Below are 26,925 nucleotides of genomic sequence, written 5' to 3'. Positions count from 1 at the left end.
AAAGCAACAGATACGTGTCATCGTACAAACCTCTTCTTTTTCCAAGTCCACTTTCTACCCGGTCATTTCCTGTTTTCAGAAACAAATCATTTTTAAATGTTTCACTTTGTCGTATTAATAGAAAGATTACTACGAGACCTAATTGTAAACACCAGACACATTCAGTTTCAACTGGAAGCGGGATAGAAATGTTTTCAAAACTTTGGAAGAAAAAGAAAACTCCAGCAATTTCCAAAAAACTCCAGATCAAAACGTCGAGACCGATCTCTACACTATCTCGAAACTAACTCGTCGGAAAGGGGTGGTCCGGAAGTGACGTCAAACGAGGTGTGGTTAATTCTTTATAAAACTTTGCCTCTCCCATTCGCTTCCGCCTCATTTGTAGCTGAGCTTTGGAAGTATTGTTTTTGGAGCCTAGTAAGTACAGCAAACAAGGAAAAATGAATCCTGCGCTTGCAACTATGAACCGCAGCCCCGCTACCAGCCTAGTCCAGATGTTATACTGCTCTGGACCGTCGGGTTTGAATGGCGTTTTTAAGCACGATGCCCTGCATCTTGCGAAGGGGGCTGACTTTACGGGAAGCACGCAAATGATGTCGGTGCAGCTGGATGAAGGCGAGCTAGACGATTGTTTGGATGAGGTCGATTCAGTCTCGCAGCTTCACAAGTCCTCGTCGAAGAATTGCTTAAAAAATCTCCTGTTCTCGGCCGAGAGCTCAAATGCAGATGGCTCTCTTCCAGCATCTCCGGAGACGCCTTCTAGCCCAATGGACAGCAGTCAGCCCGGATTTACGCCTGCTGCTGACGCCCAGCTGGCGCAGGAAACAGAGGAGCTTATTGCGGCCTACTTATTTCGATCGGCCGGATTACCCTGCTCACGTATCCGTAATGGAAACAAATCTTTCGACACCCTTGTACGTGTTGGGGATTCTGTCATCGAGAAACATAAATTCGCGTTTAACGGTGAGTATTGTTTTTAATCGGAAGCTGTTATTGAGTCGCCCCCCTATATGGCCGTCAACAATGAAACCCGGATTGAATCTGTTGGGCTCGTCATGCTGGCTTCCTGTTTTGAAGTGCGGATTGCAGGATGGTTGTTTAAACTAAGAATTTTCTAGATGTCTTAAGAGTAATTGCGTTTACAGTCGCTGCTTTGTGCTGTTACGCCTACGGTGTTTTTTTTTAAGCGGTGTGGTGTTGTTTTTAAGGTTAATCGAACAATGTGGTGTGTATGTTGTTTTTTGAAGGTAAATCGAAACCTGTTTAAGCCCGTCTGCAAGCTGCTCCCTGGTGCGTGTTTGGTTGCTGATTATTTCTCTGATTGCACTTCGGCGTTGAACTGCGTTTTAACTAAGCGGTAGCTCGAACTCCGTGTATTTTTTTTTTTTTTTTTTACTCCTTTTCATGTATGTATGACAGAGTTTAACGTGGCCTTTGCCTCGGAGCGTCGCGTGGTTACCTTGCTGGTTTTAGAGGGAGTGTCGTTGATTGTTGTTCCTGCTCTGTTCAAGTCGATCGAGGAATGCTGGTAGCCATGGCAGGTATATTTACAGTAAGTAGGGCCGAGGACAGAGTCACCTTTAGTGTGCACCGAGGACACCGCGTAGGCCCATTGATACCTGAGCGCACCGCAGGCATGGACTGTAAGGCATTTTTTCCAAGTCCATAAATAAACTCCTTAAGGTTTTTATTAAATTTTGCAATGCAATACGTCGTGCTACAGCTTCGCCAACATGCGCTTTGGTCTTTCTGGTTCCTGCGTCATTACACCGGCTCTCTGCGGTACTTCATTTGGATAAAAGCTCACTAAAGGGTGTGGATGAACACTGACGCCTGTGCTGGAGGCATTGGTATTGTCCCCACGGGACTGCTTTGCTTTACATTTTTAATACTTTTCTTATTTCAGCGCTCTTAACTAACTGCTGGCAGCGAAATTCAGCTTCACATTACTAAATATAGAATTACAGCACACAACATAAACTATTTATCCTGATGGAAATTGCAGGGTACAAAAGCAGCAGACAAACTGGGCACCGATATACACATAAGAGTTAACTATAATTCTTAAGTGTACTAACATGGTGAAACTACACAAGAATTAACCATAAATGAAAAAAGTGTAGGTATTGTCTTAAGTGTATTGCACATACTTCTCGGTTACAGTTTCAAAGTACAGGATGTTAGTCACCAGCTCAATACCGTTCAGCACACCGAGGTGATGGTACCTCATCAGCAGAGCAGAGGGGTGACTCATTATAGAGACCGATGGCTGACCTCGCATAGCACTCATTGGAGCAACGCGCTTGTCTCAGTCTGTTAGTAAATATGCTCCTCTGTTTAGCTAACAACTTGTACTCTGGCAGCTTCCTCCACAGAGTCCATTTTATTCTGTTTTGTTTAGCCTGTTGGCATCACCTGCACTAATGGAATTTCGGAAACATACTACCACACAGAAAAAGACACCAATCCAGCTTAACTTCAGAGTTCAATACTTATTTAAAATTGGTCACCATGCCTGAACTTCCCATTATTTGAAAGTTTTTAAGTGTAAGATGTTTCAGTCTGGCTTCACTTTGAGTTATTCTGCAAACAGGAAATAATGCACTATTTTTGATCTGCATTTTTGGCAGCTTCTTGATGGGTGTGCCATCATGTAAACAATTGAGTCTTTTCTGTCACTGCGTCAACTGCACCTTTGGTTTCGTTTTTGGTCTCTGTGTACTTAGAATTGTTGTTTTGAACTGCTTTACAGCAGCATCCCTGGGTGCTGTCTCGTTTTGTGAAGAGTGTTGCAGAGCCTACATGCTCAAATTGTACCCAGCCCTGGCCTCATTGGGCCTGTGAACAAATTAGTCACCATGGAATTGTTAATGGATATGGGTTCAGTGTGACGCATGAATTTCCATGGTTGCTGGAGAGACCACATGGAGTGCTTTACTAAATGCTATCCCTTGCTATCATGCTACTGATAGAGTATAAAATCTTCACGAGTTTTAAATGTACATTATTTTTTTTCTTTCTAGGAATGCTCCGGAAGCTTAATATCTCCCAGGAGGGAGACATGGGATTCATGACCCCTGTTGCTGAAAGCATCTTCAGCGATGGAGTGATAAACTGGGGACGTGTTGTAAGCTTGGTAGCGTTTGGGGCAGTGGTAGCCAAGCACCTAAAGCAAGTCAACCTAGAACGCTGCATCAGGCCTTTGGCAGACCAGATTTCTACTTTCCTGCTTACACGCCAAAAGGATTGGATTGTGAATAACAGAGCTTGGGTATGTAGAGCACATTTGTTTTTTTTGCTTTAGAGGGTCATTTAGATTTTAGGATCCGGTTCTGTGCTGGGGGTGGGGTTGCTTGTTTTGTATCTTTCTTGTAGGTGATGTCTAGTTTTAAGTTACCATGGAAGTGTCTATTTCTGGCTTAGTACCCAATGCTGTAACCTAGTCTGAATTGCACATAGGGCTTAAAATGTGTTTGAGAGAGCTATTCAAGGTGTGCTCTTCATTTATTCATTAAGCTGGCCAACCTTTATGAATGAGCTGAACGTTTCCTGAACTGATGATCCCAGTCACTGCTTGCTGTTGCATGTTTTATGTATGTGACAGAGAAGTCTGCCATCTTCATTGTGTTCTTGTTCTTTTGATAGTTGTCATGTAGGTTAAACTTGACTCTCACTGTGCAATTTATTTCCTGGCTTTAGTAATACTTCTGCTTTTATATCAGTTGAAACCAAATTTTAATTTGCAAGGAACTAACTTTTTTTTTTTTTTTTTTCCTTTCTCTGCACAGGAGGGCTTTGTAGAGTTCTTTCGCATTGAAGATCCAGAAGCAGGAATACGACAGGCCTTGATCACCTTTGCTGGAATGGCAGGCATTGGAGCTGGTATTGCTTATTTGATCCGATGAATGCAGACTCTACTTAAGGACTTGCAGCATTTGGTGTGTTTATCACTGCCAGCTTTAATCCTTTGGAAGGATGAAAGGACTGGCAGAGGAGGGCTGAAAAGCACATTCAGTGAGTTTTAGCCTTTGTCCTGCCAGTATGACTGTCGAGTGGCGTGAAGTTTTTTTTTTTTTTTAACATGAACACCGTGCTTTTTGAGGGGGGCATAGAGCAGGGATGTTGCTATGCTTGGCAACTTGAAGACTTGATTGGCTCACTACATCTTGGACTTGGAAGGTCCTGGCGCGTCTGGTGCTTTTTTGTGTTGTAAAGTATTTATATATATATAATGTGTATATATAATATATTTTTGCTACTGTGACATCCCTGGTCTGGTTCCCCTCCAGACAAGACTAACCAATTGCTTAATACTTTTTTGTATATAATTAAAAATATTTTTCTATTTTATTCAAAAAAAAAAATTTTTTTTCACTTAAATGTTGAAGCAAATCCCTGTCTGTATCCTGCCATAATCATTTTCATTTCCCTAGTTCTAAATTAGAAGCACTTACTTTGTTCCATAGTTTCATTTTTGGTATATAAAGTTAGAATTTTTTGCTCCCACTCCCTCACCTTTTGTTCACTTAAACATCACAATCTGTTTCATTTTTCTTTTTTGATAGTGCTTTTAAATGTTCGACTGTTAGTAGATTTAACAAAGTGTCCTGGAATCTTTTTTTTTTTTTCCCATGCCCCAATTTTGCTATTTATATTAAATTAGCAAATTCTAACATTGGATGTCGGCTTCAAAAATCTCTGTGCCTGCTTATAAGTGTATTCTATGAATAGGAAGCAGCATTGGGAATGTTCTGGACTATCAGCGCCTCTTGAAACAACATGTTAAGGGGCTTAATCAGTTTTCTAAACGCAAAAAATGATTTGTCTGAAGTAAGGGAATACTACATAATAAATCATTTTTTTTGGTTCCATTGATTGATTGCTTTATTTGTGTTTTGTGGTCATCTCATACAGATGCATTTTTAAAGTTTGTCAAGGTTTACTACTCTGACTATATATAACTTGTTTGTTTCCTGCATTTCCTACTGCTTGGGGCTCCACTTTTCAAAGAATCATTGTGTGCATAGCTGTTTGTGGCATGTGATTTGAATATTAAACAAATTCTAAGCAATAGCTACCCAGGCTCCACTGCATGAATGAGTTCATAGTGGCCAGGGGCTCAGCAGCATCAGTGTAAAAAAGTTCTCGGGGGCCTCCATTTGAGGCCAGGCAGGTTGGTTTAACATAAATGCTACACTGGGGTTTAAGTGTTTTCTATACACGTTTCACTGATCATTCAGTTTTGGCACTGATATGGGTAATAGAACACTGCATGAAACCGATACTGTATCGGCATTTTTTGCAGTAGTTTGGAAATAAAAATGAGCACAAATAAAGAAAGCTATAAACCATTCTCAAACTCGGGAGTATAAGAGACCGAGCAATACTGGGTATGAGGCTGGTAAGCAACTTGGAGGAAGTGCCAGTCTATCACTTTCAGAAACTCAGATGGAGCAACTGTAGTGTCATCAATACAGGTGTGTGTGTATAATATAAATAAATAATATAATCTCAAAGTTACAAAAAAAAATATCTTGAGCATGCTTCTGGAAAACTAGGATGGTCTTTGCCACTGAAGATGGTGCATAGGCAGAATATAACAAAAGTAACAGTGCTTTGTAGGTGTGAATGAAATGAGCACATGAGAGGGATCTTAAACTTGTGTGCAGTGCAGATGTTTGCAACATAAACACACAGCCCTCAGGAAACCACCAAATTAGAGCTTTGCCATCTCCATTGTATGTAGCTGATGTGCAGAGTGGGGGGGGGGGGGTCTGATAAATGAATGTTGAGTTAGGTTACATTTCAGTTTTCTTAGTTGTCTGCAGTCTCTGTAAGAAACCGCTTTACGTAAAAACGAGGTATAGCAGCAATAAATAAAAGGGCAATCCTATTAATACGTAACACAAGCATTACCACATCAAAGATCACACAATACTGAAACAACACCGTTTCATAACTGAATTTCCCATGCACATTTTGTATGAATGGCCATGTTTGTTGATGGCTACAGTCTCATCACAAATTATTATGAGGTGATGCACATTGAACTTAATGGAACTGGTCAAGATGTATAGCCATAATAAACACGATCTGAATATCAAGAAGACAAAAGAACTGGTGGTGGATTTTAACTTGAGGCATAAGAATCCTGGCCTAATACTACCAAAGACCAAGTCCAACATTTCTTCCAGCCATCACCTCTGATTCAGCTTGTCAGAGGCTTTTTTTTTCCTGACACAGATTCTGAGAGTGATTTTTCTACATGTCTGCTGTTGAGAGTGTTATTGAATGTTCCTCACTGACCACATAAAGCAGACAGACAGTACTGCTGCATTCAAACAACAATACTCAAGCCTCTATTCTCTTAAAGGCAACTGTTGAAATAATGGATTCGAAAAAAAGTATTTTTTAAGCCCACCCCCTGCAACATACGTAATATAGTATGTGGATTGTCATCCAAGATCCCATGCGCATGAGACACCAACTGAGAACTTCACTTAAGACTTTTGTTGCTTTGAGACTCTTGAGGTCTTTACAAGACTGAAGGTGCAGCATATCCAACAGGGAACTAACTCCCACCCCACGTTAAAGAAAACGGCAAGAAAATGCAGGCAATAAAAGATAAGACTTGCTTTCAAGTAGACAAAAAAGGTTTCCGGAAATGGCATTCCCATCAGGAAAAAGACTGAAATAACCAACGTGCCTTGTTGCAAGAGGAGTCAAACAAAAGTTAAATTTATGCTGATATCAAAAAGAAAATATCAGTAGCTGAACTTGGAGGTGCTTTCTGCCAGTACCTTCTTAAAAAGTATGTCAGGTATTTGGACAACTTCGCTATGAGCTAAGCAAGCTTGACGGATAGAATGGTCTCGGTTTTCAAACGTAAGGTATGTTAAAAGTATCCTTTGGAACACAGGCAACTCGATATGCACCACAGATGGTGACTCAACAGTGTGCAGGTTACCAGGAGGAAGAGTTTCACTGAAAGAGTAGACCGGCTGGGGCAGGTGAAGAAGCAACTGCAAACAGGCATTTAAAATGTACCACAACTATCCATTCCTTGAACCCATAAGTTCCATTGGCTGTGAGAAGCTGAAGTCCACCCTAGAAGCATCCACAGGGTCATAGGAAGGAATCGGTGTTTGGTAATCCACAGTAATCTTTACTTATAAATGGAGGCCTAATGAGCTATCTTTCACAGCCTTTGGTTGGACAGATTGGTGGAGAAGGGGTACAACTCTGAATCAGGAAGTGCACTGGTTCCCCTACATGAAAAAACATTGCAGACTGTTTTGCTCCGAATAAAAATCCAACTGGGAGGATGACCCTGAGATTTGGTAATGGTACAAATGCTATTAGGGGGCTCCTAGTTTATAAGCAATTTCGGGTTGCCAATCACAGTACACCAACAATGGAGAAGTAGCTGGGGTGAGGAGCTGAATGTAGTGGGGCACCACTGGGGCTATCTGTATCGTTTAAATTCAAAAGGGGGAGACCAACAACCTACAAGTCTGCATCCATTTCAAACAGCCTTGTGGGCCAGCACAGCAGGCAGGTAGGCCAGAGCTTGGCTAGGGGAGCAGAACTGTTTGAGTAAGCCTTGGTACTGGATTCATTTTGTAAATTGCGTGTCATGGTGGCATAGTGATTGCAGCTGCCTTGGTACTGGATTCTTTTTGTAAATTGCGTGTCATGGTGGCACAGTGATTGCAGCTGCTATCTTACAGTTCCAGGGTACTGGCTTTACATCTGGTCAATGTGGAGCTTATACATTTTTCTTACCTTTTGGTGTTTTTTCTTTCTGGAAAGTGTTTTTCGTCTCACACCCCAAAGACGTGTGTGTGTGTGTGTGTTAGGTTAAGTGCCTATGTTGGCCACATCAGTCTGTCTGGTTTTAAAATGAAATAAGCAGTCTTAGAAAATGAAATGAATGTATTGTAAAGTGTTGACTCTTCCATCAGATAGGGATGACATCAGCGTTGAGTCACCAACAGTATGAATGGGCTTCCACTATTTCAATGAGTAAGATGGCTGACTGCAAGCTGCATCATGTGAATAAGGAGCTAAAAACTATGGATTGACAGATTCAGCTTCTCCTTATGCAACAGACATTCCAAACGCCAAGAAGAGAAGACTTCTCATCTTGACAGAAAGTAGAATTCCTGCAGAACTGAACCCAAAACACTGATTCCGCAGTAATATTGAAATGGACCCCTGGCTGAGTAAGTTTTACACCAGCACCTGATCTTCCAAAAAACACCTCTCAGCTCTCCTATTGAAGGAGAAGATTGTCATGATGTTATTACATCATTGGTGACTCCATTGTTCATAATTTGAACTTTCCGCCATCTAAAAATAAACCTTTGTGTCCAGTTTTTGTGGCACCCGTGTGTCAGATATTCAAATAAAATAAGCCCCATCTGCCTCTCTTCATTGGGAAGAAACACTACTTTTCCCTGATGACAACACAAATGAGATAATCTACAAGTCTCCGACTTAAAAGTTTAAACCCGAACAATATATTTGATCTCTTTTCACTGTTCCGTTATTTGACTGAGTAATAATTTCCATTTGTTTGCGGTAATGCAATCTTTACTATAATTTTCTTGAAACTTTCGATTTTTCATACTTCCATTATCTCTAACCTGCCCTGCATGTGTATCGTGGCAACATTTTTGAATTCTTTACAACGTTCTACTTTGTCATCTACTCTTTGTCTTTTATTTCCGGCCCCGGGCGTGGTTAAATCCCTTGGCACAAAGTCTCGTCTCGCAGGACGTGAAAGTGTCTCTCTTCAAAAGATCATGTCTCGTCGCAGGATAAAAAGTCTTATCTCCCAAGATTTTTTTATTATAATAGGTAGACATCATATTTCACCTACAATTACCTTCAAATTACTAACAGATTTATTAAAAAATACAGACAAACCGGTAATAAATAACGTGGTTGTTGTTAAGTATGGTTGCAATGTCTCGGTACAGTCCATGACAATGATTAGTGTGGTCTTATTTAACATTAGAGCTCTAACTATTAAGACATTTTACATTAATGATCTCCTTACCAATAAGAACAAAGATACAGTATATTATCTTTGGCTCAGTACTGAAAGTGCTGCAGTACTAAAGGAAGCAATCCCTTTGAACGACAACTTTATTTTCACGGTCCGACAAGGCAAAAAAGCTGGGAGCATGATGAATAATTTTTTAAATTACATACGCAGTGAAAATATTAGCTTGAGGAACTTTATGTCCGTTGAATATCTTGCTATCATTATTCAAAACGTACCTCATTGTCTATTGTATCACCAACCAAAATATAATACCTCATCTATTACAGAATTTTCTGATTATCTTTAATTGTAATTAATTATGAGTAGGTGATTTCAACTTTCAATTTGATAATCGTCATGATAAAGCAAAGACAGTTTATGGATCTAATCTTTGTCAACATATCACACAGCCAACACGTAAGGCCAGTCATACATTAGATTTGGTCACTTCCAAAGGTTTTACCATTGAAGTTACTGGAACTTTAGATCTTGGAATATCAGATAATTTCTCTATATTTATATGCATATTTATGTCTCTGTTTGACTAACTATCTCTCACACTTTCACCACATTTACTTATTTGGCTGATGCCTTTATCAATTTATGATACAATTGGTTACATTTCTTTTGGATTTCCAGTTTGAGTACAGGCAGGTCAAGTGATTTGCTTAAAGTCACTAGGTGTCAGTAGCGGGATTTGAACCCACAACCTCACAGTTTGAAGTCCAAAGTCTTAACTACACCACCGCACTGCCTGCATACAGATAATGTGTAGCGGGCATGGTGGCGCAAAATGGCTGTCGTTGCATCATCCAGGTGGATGCTGCACATTAGTGGTGGTTGAAGGGGCTCCCCACTCACTATGAAAACCACTACTATATATACAGTCATATGAAAAAGTTTGGGAACCCCTCTCAGCCTGCATAATAATTTTCTCTACTTTCAACAAAAAAGATAACAGTGGTATGCCTTTCATTTCCTAGGAACATCTGAGTACTGGGGTGTTTTCCGAACAAAGATTTTTAGTGAAGCAGTATTTAGTCGTATGAAATGAAATCAAATGTGAAAAACTGGCTGTGCAAAAATTTGGGTACGCTTGTAATTTTGCTGATTTGAATGCATGTAACTGCTCAATACTGATTACTTGCAACACCAAATTGGTTGGATTAGCTCGTTAAGCCTTGAACTTCATAGACAGGTGTGTCCAATCATGACAAAAAGGTATTTAAGGTGGTCAATTGCAAGTTGTGCTTCCCTTTGACTCTCCTCTGAAGAGTGACAGCGTGGGATCCTCAAAGCAACTCTTAAAAGATCTGAAAACAAAGATTGTTCAGTATCATGGTTTAGGGGAAGGCTACAAAAAGTTATCTCAGAGGTTTAAACTGTCAGTTTCAACTGTAAGGAATGGAATCAGGAAATGGAAGGCCACAGGCACAGTTGCTGTTAAACCCAGGTCTGGCAGGCCAAGAAAAATACAAGAGCGGCATATGCGCAGGATTGTGAGAATAGTTACAGACAACCCACAGATCACCTCCAAAGACCTGAAAGTACATCTTGCTGCAGATGGTGTATCTGAACATCATTCTACAATTCAGCGCAATTTGCACAAAGAATATCTGTATGGCAGGGTGATGAGAAAGAAGCCCTTTCTGCACTCACGCCACAAACAAGAGTCGCTTGTTGTATGCAGTGTCGTACTTTTTGGTCTCCGAAGACACCACTGCACTGCCAAAGCGCAGAGATGAAGCTGCTGTCATTTCTTGTCCTCTTCCCCTGGTATTTTCCAACAGACCTTTCAAGCAACGTCAAACAGACAAATACAAGAATAGGGAAGGACATTTTCTTAGCAGACCACAAGTGGTACCCAAAGAGATTGCTGATGTGCATGAAAGGATTTTTAAGGGTTTCCAGTGCATCACTTGTGACATCTGATGAACCTGCTGTGAACTTAAAACACAGTCCAAAATGAAATTCAAAACTCTTGTCTCCATGTAATCTCAGCAAAGCTACAGAAACATAGGCATTTCAAAAATAATGATAACATTGTATTAACTAACATGTTTATTTCTTCGTCTTTCTTAAAAAAATGGAGATGTCTGTTATCACACCTCAATGCCCCAAGTTTATCACTTTGTTAATCTCATTTTAGTGGTCTAGCTCTTTTGCAACCATTTTGTTTTTTTTTTTGTGATGCCCTCAGAAGGAGACATGAGGCCATTATGTGAATGTGATGTTTTGAGTAGAAAGTGAAATACTACAATGGTGTTCAATATCTGACAGTCATGGGAGAGCAAGTGTGACCCTCTACCCCGAGTATCAGAGATACCAGCTGCCTGTGTGACAGATGTCTCTCTTTAGTCACTCTTATGTGTGACAAATGGTAGGGGTGTGTATGCATGCAGGACACTCAGTTACAGTGATCTATAAGTACTGTAGAGCAGTTGCTCCAAACAACATGGATGTCACATTTCATACTTCCCTCCAAGCATATTTAAAATGATAAAAGAATCCTTTAAATTTAACAAAATTGTTCAGACTATACCAATATATGGGTAGTGTCAAATTGGCACAGTGGTCTCTCTTCCTCCTCGCTGATCCAGGGGACTGGTTTCAATCTTCTTAGATGGTGTTTACTTGCTCTTCTCATTTCTGAGTAAGTTTTCCATGCACATGCCAGACAAGTTAACTGGAAATTCTATACAATTTTAACTCGGCCTTGCATGATTTTGTTGCACCAAACGCTGTGTAACCCTCAATTGGATTAAGCTGGCTTGAAAATGTCATTTTATGCAAAGTATACCAATAAAACCAGATGTCTAGTAGCTATCAAGCTGGATTTTTAAATCCCACTGCTACAATAGGGCACCTCATAACAAAGAAGTCACTCAGCTTGCCAAAGGGATGACAACTGCACAATAAATGTATGATTTGTAACTTGCTCTGCTATAAAAGCATCAGCTAAACAAAGAAGTGTAAGTATTTATATGTGGGGAAGAGTCATGTCTAAGCCATTCACCAAGCATACGAGGTGTGATCACAAAATACGGTGATTATTTAAATAAAAAAATCATTATTACAGTAAAAGACACATTGCCATTAGTCCCTCTCAGAATACTCCCCCTTGTTTCAAACACACTTATCCCATTGTTCTTGCCACTTTCTGAAGCAGTTGTGCAAGTCCTCTTTCGTGAGTGTCTTTAGTTGCGCTGTTGTGGCTGCCTCAATGTTCTGCATGTCAATCAAGATCCAACATCAAGTCGATGATGATTGTTTTTTTTGACTTTGATGGAATTGCACAAGCTGAGTTTGTACCCAGGAACACTATGGTGAACTCTGAATATTATAAGGGCTTATTAAGACATTTAAGAAACAATGTGTATAGGAAACAACCTGAGAAATGGGAAAACGATTTCATCCTCCATCATGACAATGTTCTATGTCACACATCGCTTCTGCACGGAAATTTCTGCCAGATAAAAATATTACAGTGTGTCCTCGTCCACTTTATTTCACTGGATTTGGCACCATGTGACTTCTAGCTCTTCCCCAAAGTCAAAATGACCATGAAAGGTAAATGTTTTGAATCAATTCAGGACATCGCGGCAGCCATGACAACACAATTAAAGACTCTCATGGAAGAGGACTTCCACAACTGCTTCAGAAAGTGGCAAGAACGATGGGATATGATTGTTCGAAGCAATGGGAAGTATTTTGAGGGGGATAAATGGCAATGTATCTTTTACTGTAATAATTTTTTTTTTATTTAAACATTCACCGTATTTTTTGATCACACCTCATATGGCACAGTATTCAGCTTTGGGAATTTGTGTTCAAACTGCTGCCCAATCACACTGTAAATGTACAACGCAAACATCCTAAACACACACTTTATGTTAATTACCAATTCCTGTTTTCAGCACCCATTTTGACCCATCCAGATGATCATTCTCATCTACACATTGTCAAACATTTGTGTCTGCATTGACTGTGTATATGTTGAACATAACACTCCCAAACAAAATATCACATATTAGTAAACAGTGACACTCTTGAATGAAGTATGAAGGACAACCATCAGCCTTGTGTTTGTTCATATGCACACACTTCATGTCCACTGAAGTAAGTGGGACACTTTATCACCCCGGACTTGTCTAAAGCTGTTGAGATATGGTTTATGGAAAATGGATTTGCTTCTGTGTCCTGTGTGTTCTAGTGATTTTTGGTTGTAGCCTTCATTTGCAAAATCTTAGTGAGTCAGAGGCAGTTGGGGGTACGCTGCCTTAAAGCCAATTTCCTATTGTTAACCCTTTGTACAGCATAGGCTCTGTCAAGCAGCATGCTTTTGGCTGTCACGAAAAGGGCACAACTGGGCTGGAAGATCGGCACTCAGCCGGAATGGGCAGCAATTTTCATTCATTCAAATTGACATGATCTGGTGATGAAATCAGACATAACCCATGTGTAGGAGTCATGCAATATGACACAGGCTTAACTCAGTAGTGCAGGGGGACAGGGCAGTAATACAGCAGGTGGTAGCACTTGGTGCAAGGCTGGCACAGCTCGAAATTCAGAATGTAGTCAGCTAGGCGCCAGGATTTGTCTGTTGTAGCAGAGAAATGATGATAAATACATATCTCCATTGATAATATCTTTTCAAAACTAGCAATGAATTTTGAGCGAATTATGCCATTTAGAGCACCCCCCTTATTATTTACATTTCTTTTACAACTGTATACTTTTTCTGGAGACTTGTTTCTTCCAGTGGCACAGGTCATGCATAACATATGACTTACTTGTTTATTTGAACTGTAAGCACCCTCATCCTCTGACACAAGTTATAACGTCACTGCTGGAACATAGAAGAAAAACCATGAATGAGTTTGAAAATGGAAAGGCAAGAGGAGCTGGTGGATCAGATCATGGGCAGGTTCAGATGATCATACTGCCATCACCTCTTTGGCCCTATGCTGTCAACTTCAATGCTGGTTCTTTCTGTGAATTCATACGTTCTGAGACAGTCGCCCCCTGTAATGAACAAGCAGGTCTATCCGGAGTGATCTGCTGTTGTTTCTATTCTTGATTGCCCAGGGATGATGGTTTCTACTAATGTTTTTACTTTCAATTTGCTCACACTGTTTTATTTAATAGGCTTACAGTGTGGCCCCAGTTTTGAGGTAGTGGCCTGTAAAACACAAACTTGTTGATTTCACTCATTCCTCAGATGACCTTCTGCACTGCTCAGTGCTTCACCTCACTTGCTGTGACCTAAATATACAATTCCTATACAGTATTTAAATATAGTATATATATTTTAGTACTGGTGCCCCATCCAGAGTGGTCCCTGCCTTGTACCCAATGCTGCCAGGGCAAACATGTGCATTCTGCACTATTGAACTGGGTTAAATGTATTCAAAAATGTAAGGATGGTTAGATGTACTTGAGCTGTGTTTTTGTAAAGCACCTTGGGATAGCATAACTAGACACTACATAAAATAAAGATACCGGGCAGCATGGTGTCATTGAGGTCATTGGATTTAATCTTGGCCTGGAAACTCTGTGCTCTGGTCCGCTCTGCAACCCTGAATTTTCATCATGTGAATATCCCTAAATATTCTCAGTGATGGACTGACTAGTTCCTGCCTTTCACCTGATGCTGCCAGTAAAGGCTCTGGTCCCCAGCAACCCTGCATGTCTCACATTTGGCAGTTTCACTAGTCGTTTTACAAAGCAAACCAAACAGATTATAAAAAAGCACATCAAATGATTAATGACAGCAGACTACAAAGAGACTATAGGGTCATGAAGTCAGAACAAATAGCAAAAACTCAAAGGAGGAGTGATGGCATTGCTTATTCCAGCTGCTCTGAATGCAGCTTCTCCCACATGATTGGACATGATGACAGTTAATGATAAGCCAATCATCCAATCAGAATTAGCACTATTCATAACGGGATTAGTTCTTATCTGGACAGAGACTGGAAGGAGCCAGACGACCTCGCTGTCACTTTGTTTTTCAATGAACAACAGGAGCCAGCTTGTTCTCAAACAGATCAACAACTTTCCACAGGAACCTCTGATAGCAGGGTGAGTCCAAGAGTTGCAAACATTATTTGAACCTGCCAATAAGCAATGTTATGTTTTTTTAGAGTTTCATATACGCTTCAGTAAACCACCATAAGATCCTCCCTCTATTTTCAACCCAAACAATAATTGCATTCTTATCCATCTATTAATTTTCATGAAGCTGATTTCTTCCAGTTCAGGGAAATAGTAGTACCATTGTCACATTGTGTACAGAATACAGTGAAATCCTTACTTGCAATTGCAACCGACACGTTGTCAATCTCATAAGTATTAAAAAATTTTAGTCAAGAGAAAACACAAATCAGCTTACCTGATATACCCCGGATTCCTGTTCAGAGTTATGCATACTGTTACTGAAACTTTATAGAAAACAACATAGAAAAAACCTGCAGCAAACGTATACAAGGGTAAATCAACTAAGTAAAGAAATGAGAAAATTACACGGTAACTACAATGGATAGAAGCTGACAAAATACCACACCTTCATGATGGCTTATGGGTAGTTCCAACATGTACAGCGCAATGATCTGCCATCAGTCTAGTTGAAGCCAAGTTCAAATGAACAAGAATGCTCTGCTGCAAGATTGCACCACTGTTGAACTGTGGGCCGTAGTGAGATTTCTTTGGGCAGAGAGAGTGAAATCTGTTGAAATTCATCAAAGGATGTTGGCTCAGTACAGAAGTGAAAACAGTATGAGTCAATGAAAAGTTTCTGAATGGGTAGAAAGGTTTACTGTAAAGCTGGAAGAACAAGTGCAACTGTTTAAACTCAATCTGGATGACCATCAACATCACTCACACAAGCCCATATTGACATGACAAATGCCTTTATCAGAGAAGACCAATGGATTACATTGTTCGCTGTTGCTACTTATTTGGATATCAGCTATGCATCTGTATAGTGCATGATGACTTTGGCTGATGGAGAGTTTGAACAAGATGGGTACCCAAACGGCATACTGATCTGCACAAGCCAACATCCTTCAGTGACTTTCAGGAGGATTCACTCCCTCTGCCCAAAGAAATATCACTAGGATGTGTGGTTCAACAATAGTGCAATCCCGCAGCAGAGTGTCCATGTTCATTTGATCTTGGCATCAAATAGACTAAACGCAGAGTGGTGCACTGTGACTGTTCAAACTAGCCATAAGCCATTGTAAACGTATTGTACTGCATCAACGTCTATTAGTTATGGTTGTTGCATAAATTTTAAATTGCCTTTACTTTTTGATTTGCCCTTGTGTATGTTTATTTTCTTCTTTTGGCTGCTCCCATTAAGGGTTGCCACAGCAGATCATCTTCTTCCATATCTTCCTGTCCTCTCCATCTTGCTCTGTTACACCCATCACCTGCATGTCCTCTCTCACCACATCCACAAACCTTCTCTTAGGCCTTCCTCTTTTCCTCTTCCCTGGCAGCTCTATCCTTAGCATCCTTCTCCCAATATACCCAACAGCTCTCCTCTGCACATGTCCAAACCAACTCAATCTCTATATACTGTATATATTTTGTCACACACGTGTGCTTGGGAGTCAAGCAAAGGGACCAGAAAACAACAATTCCACACCAGGCTAGGGGGCGGCGGGTTGCACTAAACCTCTCTCTTTTCTCTCCGCAGACCAAATATGACAAATCCTGCCTATCCTGGCCCCGAGGACGTCAATTCCTGTCCCAGCCCCGAGGACATCACTTTTTAGAACCAACTAGAAAAACCCCTCATCCTCCATACTTGAGCAGTTCTACTTTGGACTCGAATCTGTACACATTGTACTAAAACGTAAACCCTTTTACAACCAGGGAAACTATACGGGTGACTGCCCCAAACCTTCGCTGTCTGTCCAGTCATTTATTTCACAATATATATATATGTGATATATGTGTGTGTGTCTGTGTGTGAGATGGAGTGGTGAGTGTCTGTTACAAAGCAATATAAAAATGATGCAAAGCAATACAAGATAACAAGATGTATTACAAGTAAATTCAAAATCCACATAAAATGAAAATACTGCCGAATTTGGAAGCAGTTGGCAAATAGTGGGAAATTAAATCAGAATAAAATGATCTAAATGCAGGAAAGAGTTGATAAATTTGACAGACAGAGGACTAAACAGTCTGTGAGGCCCAATTAGGCACAGTAAGACTTGGAAACCTTGAGTCTGTTATCAAAACTCAGTGATACAGACTCAAGGATTCATAATGCAGAGGACAAGGCCATAATCTTTAGTAATGTCTCTTGTCATTTTTACTCCTCAGATGTGTGCATGTGGATTCTGGGAAGCAGAGAGAGCTGGTGTTGCAAAATTCCCAGAGGGGGGAGAAAACAAACTAAATAAAAAGCCAACAAGCCTCTCAGTAGAATGGCAGCCAAAATAGTTGAGCTTTCTTTCCGGAATGAACTCATATGTTTGAGCTGTGGCAGACTTTCAGGAGTCAGGCCAAAGAGCGACGTGACATATCCTATTGGGATCAAATTCCACACTTTGAACTTAAGCTAACTGTAGAGCAGCTGTCTTGAACGTTTATGTTTGCAGCTGAACTCTGTATATGTTAGATGATCAGAAATGTTGAGCATACTGTAAATGATTTGGACTTTTGTCATCAATCCAGTTAAACTACCACAGACAGGTATAGGGACACTGGGAAAATGATGCCTGGGTATGGGTCTGCTTGCGTGGGAGTGGATAGCGATGTGTGTGTGTTTTGAGTCTACATGTCAGGAGGTGGTATGAATGTGTATGTGTTTGTGTGTCATAGACTGGACTGTGGGTGTCTGTGCATATTCATGCATAAGGGGCACTGTGTATGTATGTGTGTGTGTGTGTGTGTGGGATTGGTGAATGCATATGTGAGTGATTGTGTGGGGCTTGTGGGTATGCACATTTGTGAGTTGTCAGGGTTTGACTTAGGGTTAGGGATAGAGTTAAGGTGGGAGTCTGTGTGCCACATGTATTGGCAGGGTAGCGTATAATAATAATAATTCATTACATTTATATAGCGCTTTTCTCAGTACTCAAAGCGCTATCCACACAGGGAGGAACCGGGAAGCGAACCCACAATCTTCCACAGTCTCCTTACTGCAAAGCAGCAGCACTACCACTGCGCCACCTGTGAGGATATGTACCTTTGGGGGTTGATCTGTGTACTTGTATGTTTGTGCACATGTATATTTTTCTATGGTTGATTCCAAATTATGTTACAAATAAACAATTTTCTTATACTGGTTTTAAATGCATACACATATCCTACATTTCACATAGCCTGGCTTAATTGCTAAGCAGAAGAGTTGTAATATAAAAGGATGTAGATTCAAGACTCCTGTTTGAAGATGATCAGGTTGTGTAACCAGCCTATGGCATGTTTCTATTAATATGCATTCCTATGACCATCATCTTTGACTACACATGCACAGCATTTATTAATATTATCATGTACTGTATCTGGCTAACACCTTTACATAAGGGTAATTACACGATCAGGACATGTTTATAGCTAGAACACAGACAGATTAAGTGACTCCAGGCTGTGAATTACATTGTCAGTCTTAGGGTTTAAAGTTCAGCACCTTTGCTGTTACACCATATTACCTACTACAGCATACTCTGGGATCGATGTTCACCTTGATTTGTACATTGAAAGCAGTCATGCATATATCTGATACAAATAAAGTAAAGATGATTTGTTCAAAATATAAAATGTTATGTATGGCTTATAATCAAAAGGTAATTCAAAGGAAAAGTCATGTAAGCACTCCAGAAGTACACATTTAACAAGCATATTTTGAGAGGGAAGGAAATATATTATTGCCTAACTAGCCATGTGTGCCCAACTACGTTGCGCGTGTTAAAGTTGTCTGTGAAGGGCTCCCTGTTTAAACGCGGCTGCCAGTCGTGAACTGGGCCCTTCGTCGCACAGCATTATGATTTTTTATAAGGGAATCAAAATTACAAAAGAAAAGCCTTAGACATTCATTCGATAGGAACGGCCTACTCGGAATCACTGTCCGAATAGTAATTATGTGGTGGTGTAGGAGCATTTCTGCTTCTCTCCGTTCACAGTCCGTCTCGTTTTCACGATGCTGTCGTTTCCTCTTCTCAACCTTTCTCCAATCTTGCAGGTTGCTTTGTGGCAATTCAGAGAGTAAGGCAATATACACGGAGCAATGGTTATAAAAGGGGGACACATAGGTATCCAGGCTCTTTAAAGCATAAATAGGGATCACTTCACTGACATGTGAGCAAGCCACGGTACAACTGTAAGATACGCAGCACTCGCCGGCTACAACGTAACAATAATAATTTCCGGAACGTGCTGTTACGTTGTCATTTATTTTACCCACTGTCTTTCTTTCATTCATATGTTACGTAGGCACGTACCTTTTATCTTCAGCAATCTCATTCTATAACCAGGCCTCAGGAGCTAACCAGCGTAACACTGTCCACCACCCCTTTCGTTATTCTGGCACATTGTTGACATCCGTGAGTAACAAGAACGTACTAAACTGGAAGGTGGTCTACGCATGCGTGGAATTCGCGGACAAACAAAGATCAAGATCCAAATGAAGATTATATATAAAGACGTTCCATAAATTTGAATGCATCATGCACCTCTACTCAGTAAGGAGTGCTATATAAGAATAAACTGAATTGTACTGAAATAGGCCAGGAGTAGCTTAACTGGACAAACTATAAGCATTTATGGTCAAATTCTCTACAAAGCCCCTTAAAATCTCTCACCATTTCCTGGCCCTATTTTGGTTCAAAGTGCAGGTTCACAGGTTACAGGGGTTCATTGTTGGATTTTTTGGCACATGTTGTGAACCAATGCTGGGTGGGACACCTGTTTGACTGGTTATACTCAGAGACACCGCTCTTCACTGACACAGAGTCAGACTGGAGTCACTAAAGAACCCAACTGCATCTCATGGACTTTAAAAGAAATTCATGGTGGACTCCATTTGAACACAGGGACACCATGCAAACTCACCACAGGAATTAAACTTCTGTCCTAAAGTTGAAATACCAGCTTTGTCACAATTCCAAGGAAAATCACTGCATGCCAGAACACACAGAGACTTATATGAGCGTGAAAGAATAACAGAGCCGAGAGAGACAAATTTAAAGACTAAGCCAGACTTAGGTGCACAAGGACCAACTAAAAGGAGATGGACTTACTAAAAGCATGCAGGCCTGGAGCCGGTATGCAAGTCAGCTGTGTGAGCGAGCGCGTGAGTGAGGGGACAAGAATGAATCATAACAGGTTTAGGCCACTATTCAAGTTTGGTGAACAGCTATTGCACTGTTAAAATCTTAAAACACATCTGTTTACATAACAGATGACACAACAAAGACCGCCACATGTACAGCTGAAACAAGCTACTGCTATTCAGCAAAACTTAGAAGAGATCTCAGAGTTCATGATTAGTTTATCAAATTTGATTTGATGGCACCATGGTTAATGCTGCTGCCTCCCAAGCTCAGAGTGTTGAGTTTGATTTCCAGCAGAGGCCGACTGTCTGTGTGTAGTTTGAACATCGTACTTGTGTCTGTGTGGCATTTCACTGGGGGCAATATCCATATTGTAGGACATGCAGACAATAAGTTTTAATTGGCTCTGACTGAGAATACACACACACTATTGTGTTTTCATTTAAAAAAATGCTTTTAAATAAAAAAGAAGAATTTTCACATTGTTTACAAAAGTGTTCCCCCCACACCCCCACCCCATCCACACTAAAATGACCAAAAACGCATATGACGCAGTCATTTACTTACACTGGGCATGTGCGCATCAGAGGAAACATTCTTGAAAAGAGCTGGCATGGCCACCAACCACAGGATTTATCACAAAACTATAGTGACGGGTAATTAATTTGCTTTTTATACATGTATGCAGCATTCAGACTTTACAAAATGCAACTTAGATACATACAGATAAGCAACACAACAAGCACCATATAAAGCAACTCTTCAGTGCCCGGAATGTTGGAATATGGTTTTCTTTTGTGAAGTTTGACTCATCAGAGAATTAAATGTTGTAATGTGCAGGATCCATTCAGAGAATGGTTACGTAGTAAGTGTGAACAAATCACAGCACAATTCAAGACTATGTTTTTAAAGATGCAAGTTTTCAGTTTTCCTCATTATAGCACTGAGGCTGCATGTTCAGAACCATAAGTTTCTAGAGATTGTTCTCAAAGTCTCCATTTTTGGGGGTTAAAAATGCTGTGGTAGTGTGGACCAAAGGTAGAAATTGGAGAGTAATATCTGTATTTTTAAATAAAAATGTAGTATAGATGGAACCTGAGTTACTGTGTCCAGTGATAGACTAGTGTCCTGTGTAGTGCTGCCTTTGGCTTCCCACCACCCTGTAATGGAAAAGTGGTTTCAGAAAATATATGAACAGACTTGGAGAAGAATGTCTGGATGGCTGCCCGGATGGACAGACTATTATGCCTGGTTATGGTTTTTAGATCAATGCTCTGTAGATCCCTCCCTCTGAATTTATTGCTACAGCTGTTAGTCCTATAATTCCAGACTCATCTTGAACTTTAATGTTAATTGTTTCAAAGTGAATAAGATTTATATGTCGCCTTTTTTGGGTGCCTTACACATAAGGCACACAAAAAATAGCACCTTGTAATCTGAGCTGTTAAGCCACGTGTCACACTTGCACAGTCCCCATGCGCCTTGGATCAGTCGGTTGACTTCAAAGAGCTGTAGATTAAGGGCTCAGCTCCTGGCATGATCAGGAAGCCACTCACCACAAAGGCTGTGAGGGCATACTGAAAGCTGGATGCCTGGTGTGCTGTGGGCTTTGCTTGCCCTTGGCTTTATAAAGTGCAGCGCTGGCATCTGCATCAAGAGGCGTAGCTCACTCTCTCTTTCTCTCTGATCTATAAATAAACCATTACTTGCTACAAAGAACCACTTTTATAGACCATATAGGTAATGCTCCAAATAACAAACAGAGGGGATCACAAGCTGAGAGTCGGTGACAGACTGTTAGAAGCAAGACATACACTGGCGTCATTTTTGTTTTATTTAGGTGCATTCTTGATTTAATCCACGTTACATTACAGGAGATAAATCTGAATCTCCATGTGTTTTCCAGCTATTGACTCAGCTGGCTTGAAATGGATAAGACTTAGCACTACTGTTAACCAGCTCCTTTTTAATGTCTGGAACCTTTAAATGTAGACTCGGCCAAAAACACTTGAGTCTATTTGATCGCACAATTCGATCCCCATTTTCTGAAATATGTTCCAGTGTTTTCTTGCAGTTTCTGAATGACTTGTCTTGAAATAACCAAGGAGAAAACAAAATGTGAAAAGAGATTTGAACATAACAGCTAATGTGGAAGTGGGCAGAAGAAGAGAGACTTCCCAGTTGTGCATATGAAAGCTATCAACTTCCAGCCCAGAGCTTACTAAAGTTTGTGCCAGTGCTGGGTGAGCACTCAGTTACAAAACAGTGCAAATAAGTGCCTTGAGCATGGAAAAGGTGCTATATAAATACAATTTATTATTATTATTTAATGAATTACTTGGAAATGAACGGACGTCTGTGCCACATATTGCCATCTAGTGCAAGACTACAGCCAGGGCAAATCACATATTTGGAAAAGAAAAAGATGATTGAGATGATGAGATTCAATCATTCAAAATTTAGTAATGCATATAATTCACCAGTTCTATTACCCATCCATTAAGCAAGATATTGAAGATGCTAAATTTAGGGTTTAAGGCAGTCAAGCCATCATTTGGGAGAGAGTAATCAAGCCTGGTGGGACAAGTGCCATCACAGGGCTCACTAATGCACACATTTGTCATATTGGGCCAATTCAGAGCCATCAATTAGGCAATTCCAGCACTCACTCTGGTTCAATTTAAAGTCACCAATCAATGCAATATGTAAAGTATGTCTTTTGGATGTGAAAAGAAATAGAAGTTGTCACGCGCATATGTGTAGGGGATGGCTAAAGGGCCCTAGTGACTGCAAGCTCCAAGGGTTGGCACTGTTTCTTAATTCTTCTCTCTCTTTCTCCTTTTGCAGGCCATTTGATTGATGGCTAGGACAGCTGACGTCACTTCCAGTGTCCATTAATCTGGTCCCACCTCTTCCTATCTGAAGAGCCTAAAACCGGAATCTCTGCGTATCTTGGAACTGTTCTGTCTTGAGCTTATGTCTGTAGAGACAATTCTGCAATATTTTGCATGTTTTTTTTTTATTTTAATCTCGCTGCCTCCAAATATACAATGTTCTACAGGATGGCCATCTTGGCCCCCCCAACTCTTTATAATTGTCCTTTCTTTCTGTTACAAAGTGCACAGAGAAGTCTGCGGAGAATGTGCAAACTACAAATTCACGGTGATTAGCCTAAGATTTGATTCTTGGACTGTGAATCTCTAAGGTCTGCAATACTTACCACCATGATTTCTAATGATCAATCAATCAAGCAATCAAATTCCAGTAACATGTTTGGTTTATTAAAGATTAAAAACAATACTTCTACAGCAGAAATCCTATGTCTTTATCTAAGCACCACACAAGTAAATTCTGCTAATTATAGAAAAGATTAAATGGCAAATTTATGCGTAATTACTTTTAAAAAGAAAAAAAGAAACTGAAATTTGCTTTAAAGTGTAAAGGAGGCATGCATGATGTCACTGTAATTAGCATTTCTAATTCATAGGTCCAGGGACCTGGGTTCAACTGTCTGTGTGTGTCCCTGTGACATTTCACTTACATCTCAGTTAAATGTATGTTATGTAAGCTGATGTCTTTGAATTGGCTTGTCTGTGTTTTTAACATTGCCAGTATAACACTGTCTCTCCAGATATAAAGAGTGAAATAGAATTGTGGAGTACAATTCTGGTAGACTATGGCAAGCTTGTCACCCAGCTACATCTTGAGTGATGTCAAAAGCTCATTCAAGTGTCAAAAAATTGAGGTTGAATGGTGGGAAAAGTACAGTTGAGGTGTTAGCCCAGCTCATGAAAATGTCTGTGGTGATGCCACTTTACACACCCTATCTGCTTTGATGTGATGCTAAATGACTGAGTTCATTGGACAAACTCAGAAAGAGTACCAAGGTACTTGGTAAACTAAGACAGTTCAGCAAGGATTAAGTTATGCATACCTGAATTTGGACTGAGAGGGCTGGAAACAGAATTGATAGATGAGACTATGAACAGGCGGCACGGTGGCGCAGTGGGTAGCGCTGCTGCCTCGCAGTTGGGAGATCTGGGGACCTGGGTTCGCTTCCCGGGTCTTCCCTGCATGGAGTGTCTGTGTGGGTTTCCTCCGGGCGCTCTGGTTTCCTCCCACAGTCCAAAGACATGCTGGTTAGGTGGATTGGCAATTCTAAATTGGCCTTGGTGTGTGGGTGTGTTTGTGTGTGTCCTGCGGTGGGTTGGCACCCAGCCCGGGATTGGTTCCTGCCTTGTGCCCTGTGTTGGCAGGGATTGGCTCCAGCAGACCCCCTGACCCTGTGTTTGGATTCAGCGGGTTGGAAAATGGATGGATGGATGGACTATGAACACCAAACAATAAAATATGGGGTAATCAGCCAAGTATTTGTGCTCCTTAGAAGCTGAACGAGTCCATAGGGTTTTACTAGTAATCAGCTATAATTTCAAACGAATGCAAGATTTTAACTTGGGCCTAGTTCACAATAACACGGATACACGGATGCCTTTTTTTTTTCTCTGTACCCTAATAAGCTTTCATATGACATTCTGACGGTGAGCTACGACTCGCCTTTTCAAGGTGACTTTGATATCTGAAAACTTCTTTAATATTTCGGGCACTGTGCGACTTTGTGAAGTTGAGCTTTTGAGTTTCTCTGACACGCTATGTCACTTGATCAACTTCCTTTTGTTGTTTGTACCACTGTTTAAAACAACAAATAGCACGTTTTTCTTTGCCTCCACTTGGTATTCGCTGAAATTCTTCTATTTTTCCTCGTACTTTTGCCATTGCCTTTTCACAGAACACTGAGCATAAGGGCTATTTATATTGATTTGCATATTCAAAGAGGCGTAATTCTGGGAGGAGTTGGGGTGGGGCAGCAGGCGCGTACACGTGCGTTAATTTCCACGCTGACCGGGATTTATGTAGCAGAAGAACGTGGAAGTTGGTGAACACACAGATTTATGCATCTGGATTTTTTTGTGCGTAAGTACATTTCCACTTTTATTCTTACGTCATGTTATAGTGCGAGTTCTACGCACAACGTTATGCATGAGGCCCCTGTTCTGGTATTTATCAGTTCTCTCAGAATTACTCCTGGGAATAGCACTAAATGTCTAACTAGGATAAGAAATTTTCCTACTTCAGAATAGGACATGAGAAACGGTTGCGAAGGGTTCTACACCCACTCCCAGCAAGCAACCATGTTTCAGAATGAATGATGTCACAATTTTATAGCACCCCTTACCACAAACTGGCACTCATTATGACGTTTGTAGTTTTTTGATACTAATGCTAAGGTTTCACTACAAAGTTGATAATAATAATAATACTCAAAGTAGTAGGAGGAGAAGAAGAAGCTGCACATAAGCTGATTGCAACAAAATCAAGAATAATACTGTGACAATCACTGAGATGGAAAAACCAAAAAACATATACCACTGTGTATTTAACAATGAATGATCCACAGCTTCATAAAGTAACAGTTTCCGAACAGCCATAACTAAGTTACATTAAATCTTGAAGTGTTCCTGATCATCTTCCAAAGTCTCATGCCATGTCTCACTACATGATCCCCACCACCTTATCTTCTGGCTCTACTTATGAAACTCCTGGAATGCAGAGCTCAGTGTACCTGTGTGACATTTGGCTGTCGATCACCCATCCAGCCACAACTTATCTTCAGGGTATTATAGTGGCTAAACAGTACAGTGTGCGTCCATGACACCTGTGTGTTGATACTGTGATATCATTTGTGGGTCACATATGCATGGTCATCTACATTTGGGGCAATGATCTTTATGTGTGTGCTGCTTTGCATGAATGAAGCTTGCTTCAATAGTAGCTAATGTGGAGTTGTGAGGAAATGTTTACATTTTCCTATTACCACATGCATTATTAAGGCATTTAAAGTTTGGAGCAAAATTCGAGAAACGGTTGGTTGTAACATGCTCAAATTGTTGCTATTGCAAAGCTGCATGTCTTCTGTGGTAGACAGACAGACAGACAGACAGACAGACTTGGTGTGTGGGGACTGTTTTCAGATGTATCCTTGCTAGTGTCGACTGGGCCTCACTCGCTTTTCGACTGTCAGCATGGAGTTCAAAACGACTGGCTGACCAAACCACAACCAATCAGATCCTAACATTCCCACATTAGTGCTGCTGCTTTGCAGTTAGGAGATCATGGGTTCGCTTCCTGGGTCCTCCCTGTGTGGAGAGCGCTTTGAGTAGTGAGAAAAGCGCTATATAAATGTAAAGAATTATTATTATTATTTTTCTACCACTTACTGCATGCAAGATTACACATTTTAAGTGTTGCTTTGAAATTGTAAAATGGGAATTGTTTAATAAACTTATCAGCTCTGAGCAAAGAAAGCACTTCTTCTTTTTCTCTTAAACTATTGAGTGCCTGTAGTAAATAAGTAATTTAAGAAATAAAAGAACATGTGTGAATAAGCTATCACTCCTGCAGTTGCGAAACCGGTTAAATAAAGTTTGAAGACAAGGTCTGAGTTTTTAAATATTCAATGATCTGTTATCCTAAACATCATTTTATCTCTAAGATGCCCAGCATAACAGTTCAGTTAATATTTAGACC

General features: G+C 40.4%; 1 protein-coding gene across 1 annotated transcript; it reads left to right on the top strand.

Moving 5' to 3' along the window:
* The first annotated feature begins 376 nt into the window (after positions 1 to 376).
* Positions 377 to 4,875, top strand: mcl1b (MCL1 apoptosis regulator, BCL2 family member b). The gene is made up of 3 exons (XM_028793968.2): positions 377 to 963; positions 3,024 to 3,271; positions 3,789 to 4,875. Exons 1-3 carry the CDS (start codon positions 441 to 443, stop codon positions 3,903 to 3,905), a joined length of 888 nt encoding a protein of 295 aa, XP_028649801.1. The 5' UTR covers positions 377 to 440; the 3' UTR covers positions 3,906 to 4,875.
* The last annotated feature ends 22,050 nt before the right edge of the window (positions 4,876 to 26,925 follow it).

The sequence above is a fragment of the Erpetoichthys calabaricus genome, chromosome 2 (assembly GCF_900747795.2).
Source record: "Erpetoichthys calabaricus chromosome 2, fErpCal1.3, whole genome shotgun sequence".
In the NCBI taxonomy this organism is placed as follows: Eukaryota; Metazoa; Chordata; class Cladistia; order Polypteriformes; family Polypteridae; genus Erpetoichthys; species Erpetoichthys calabaricus.
This window is presented reverse-complemented; position numbering and strand designations above follow the sequence as displayed.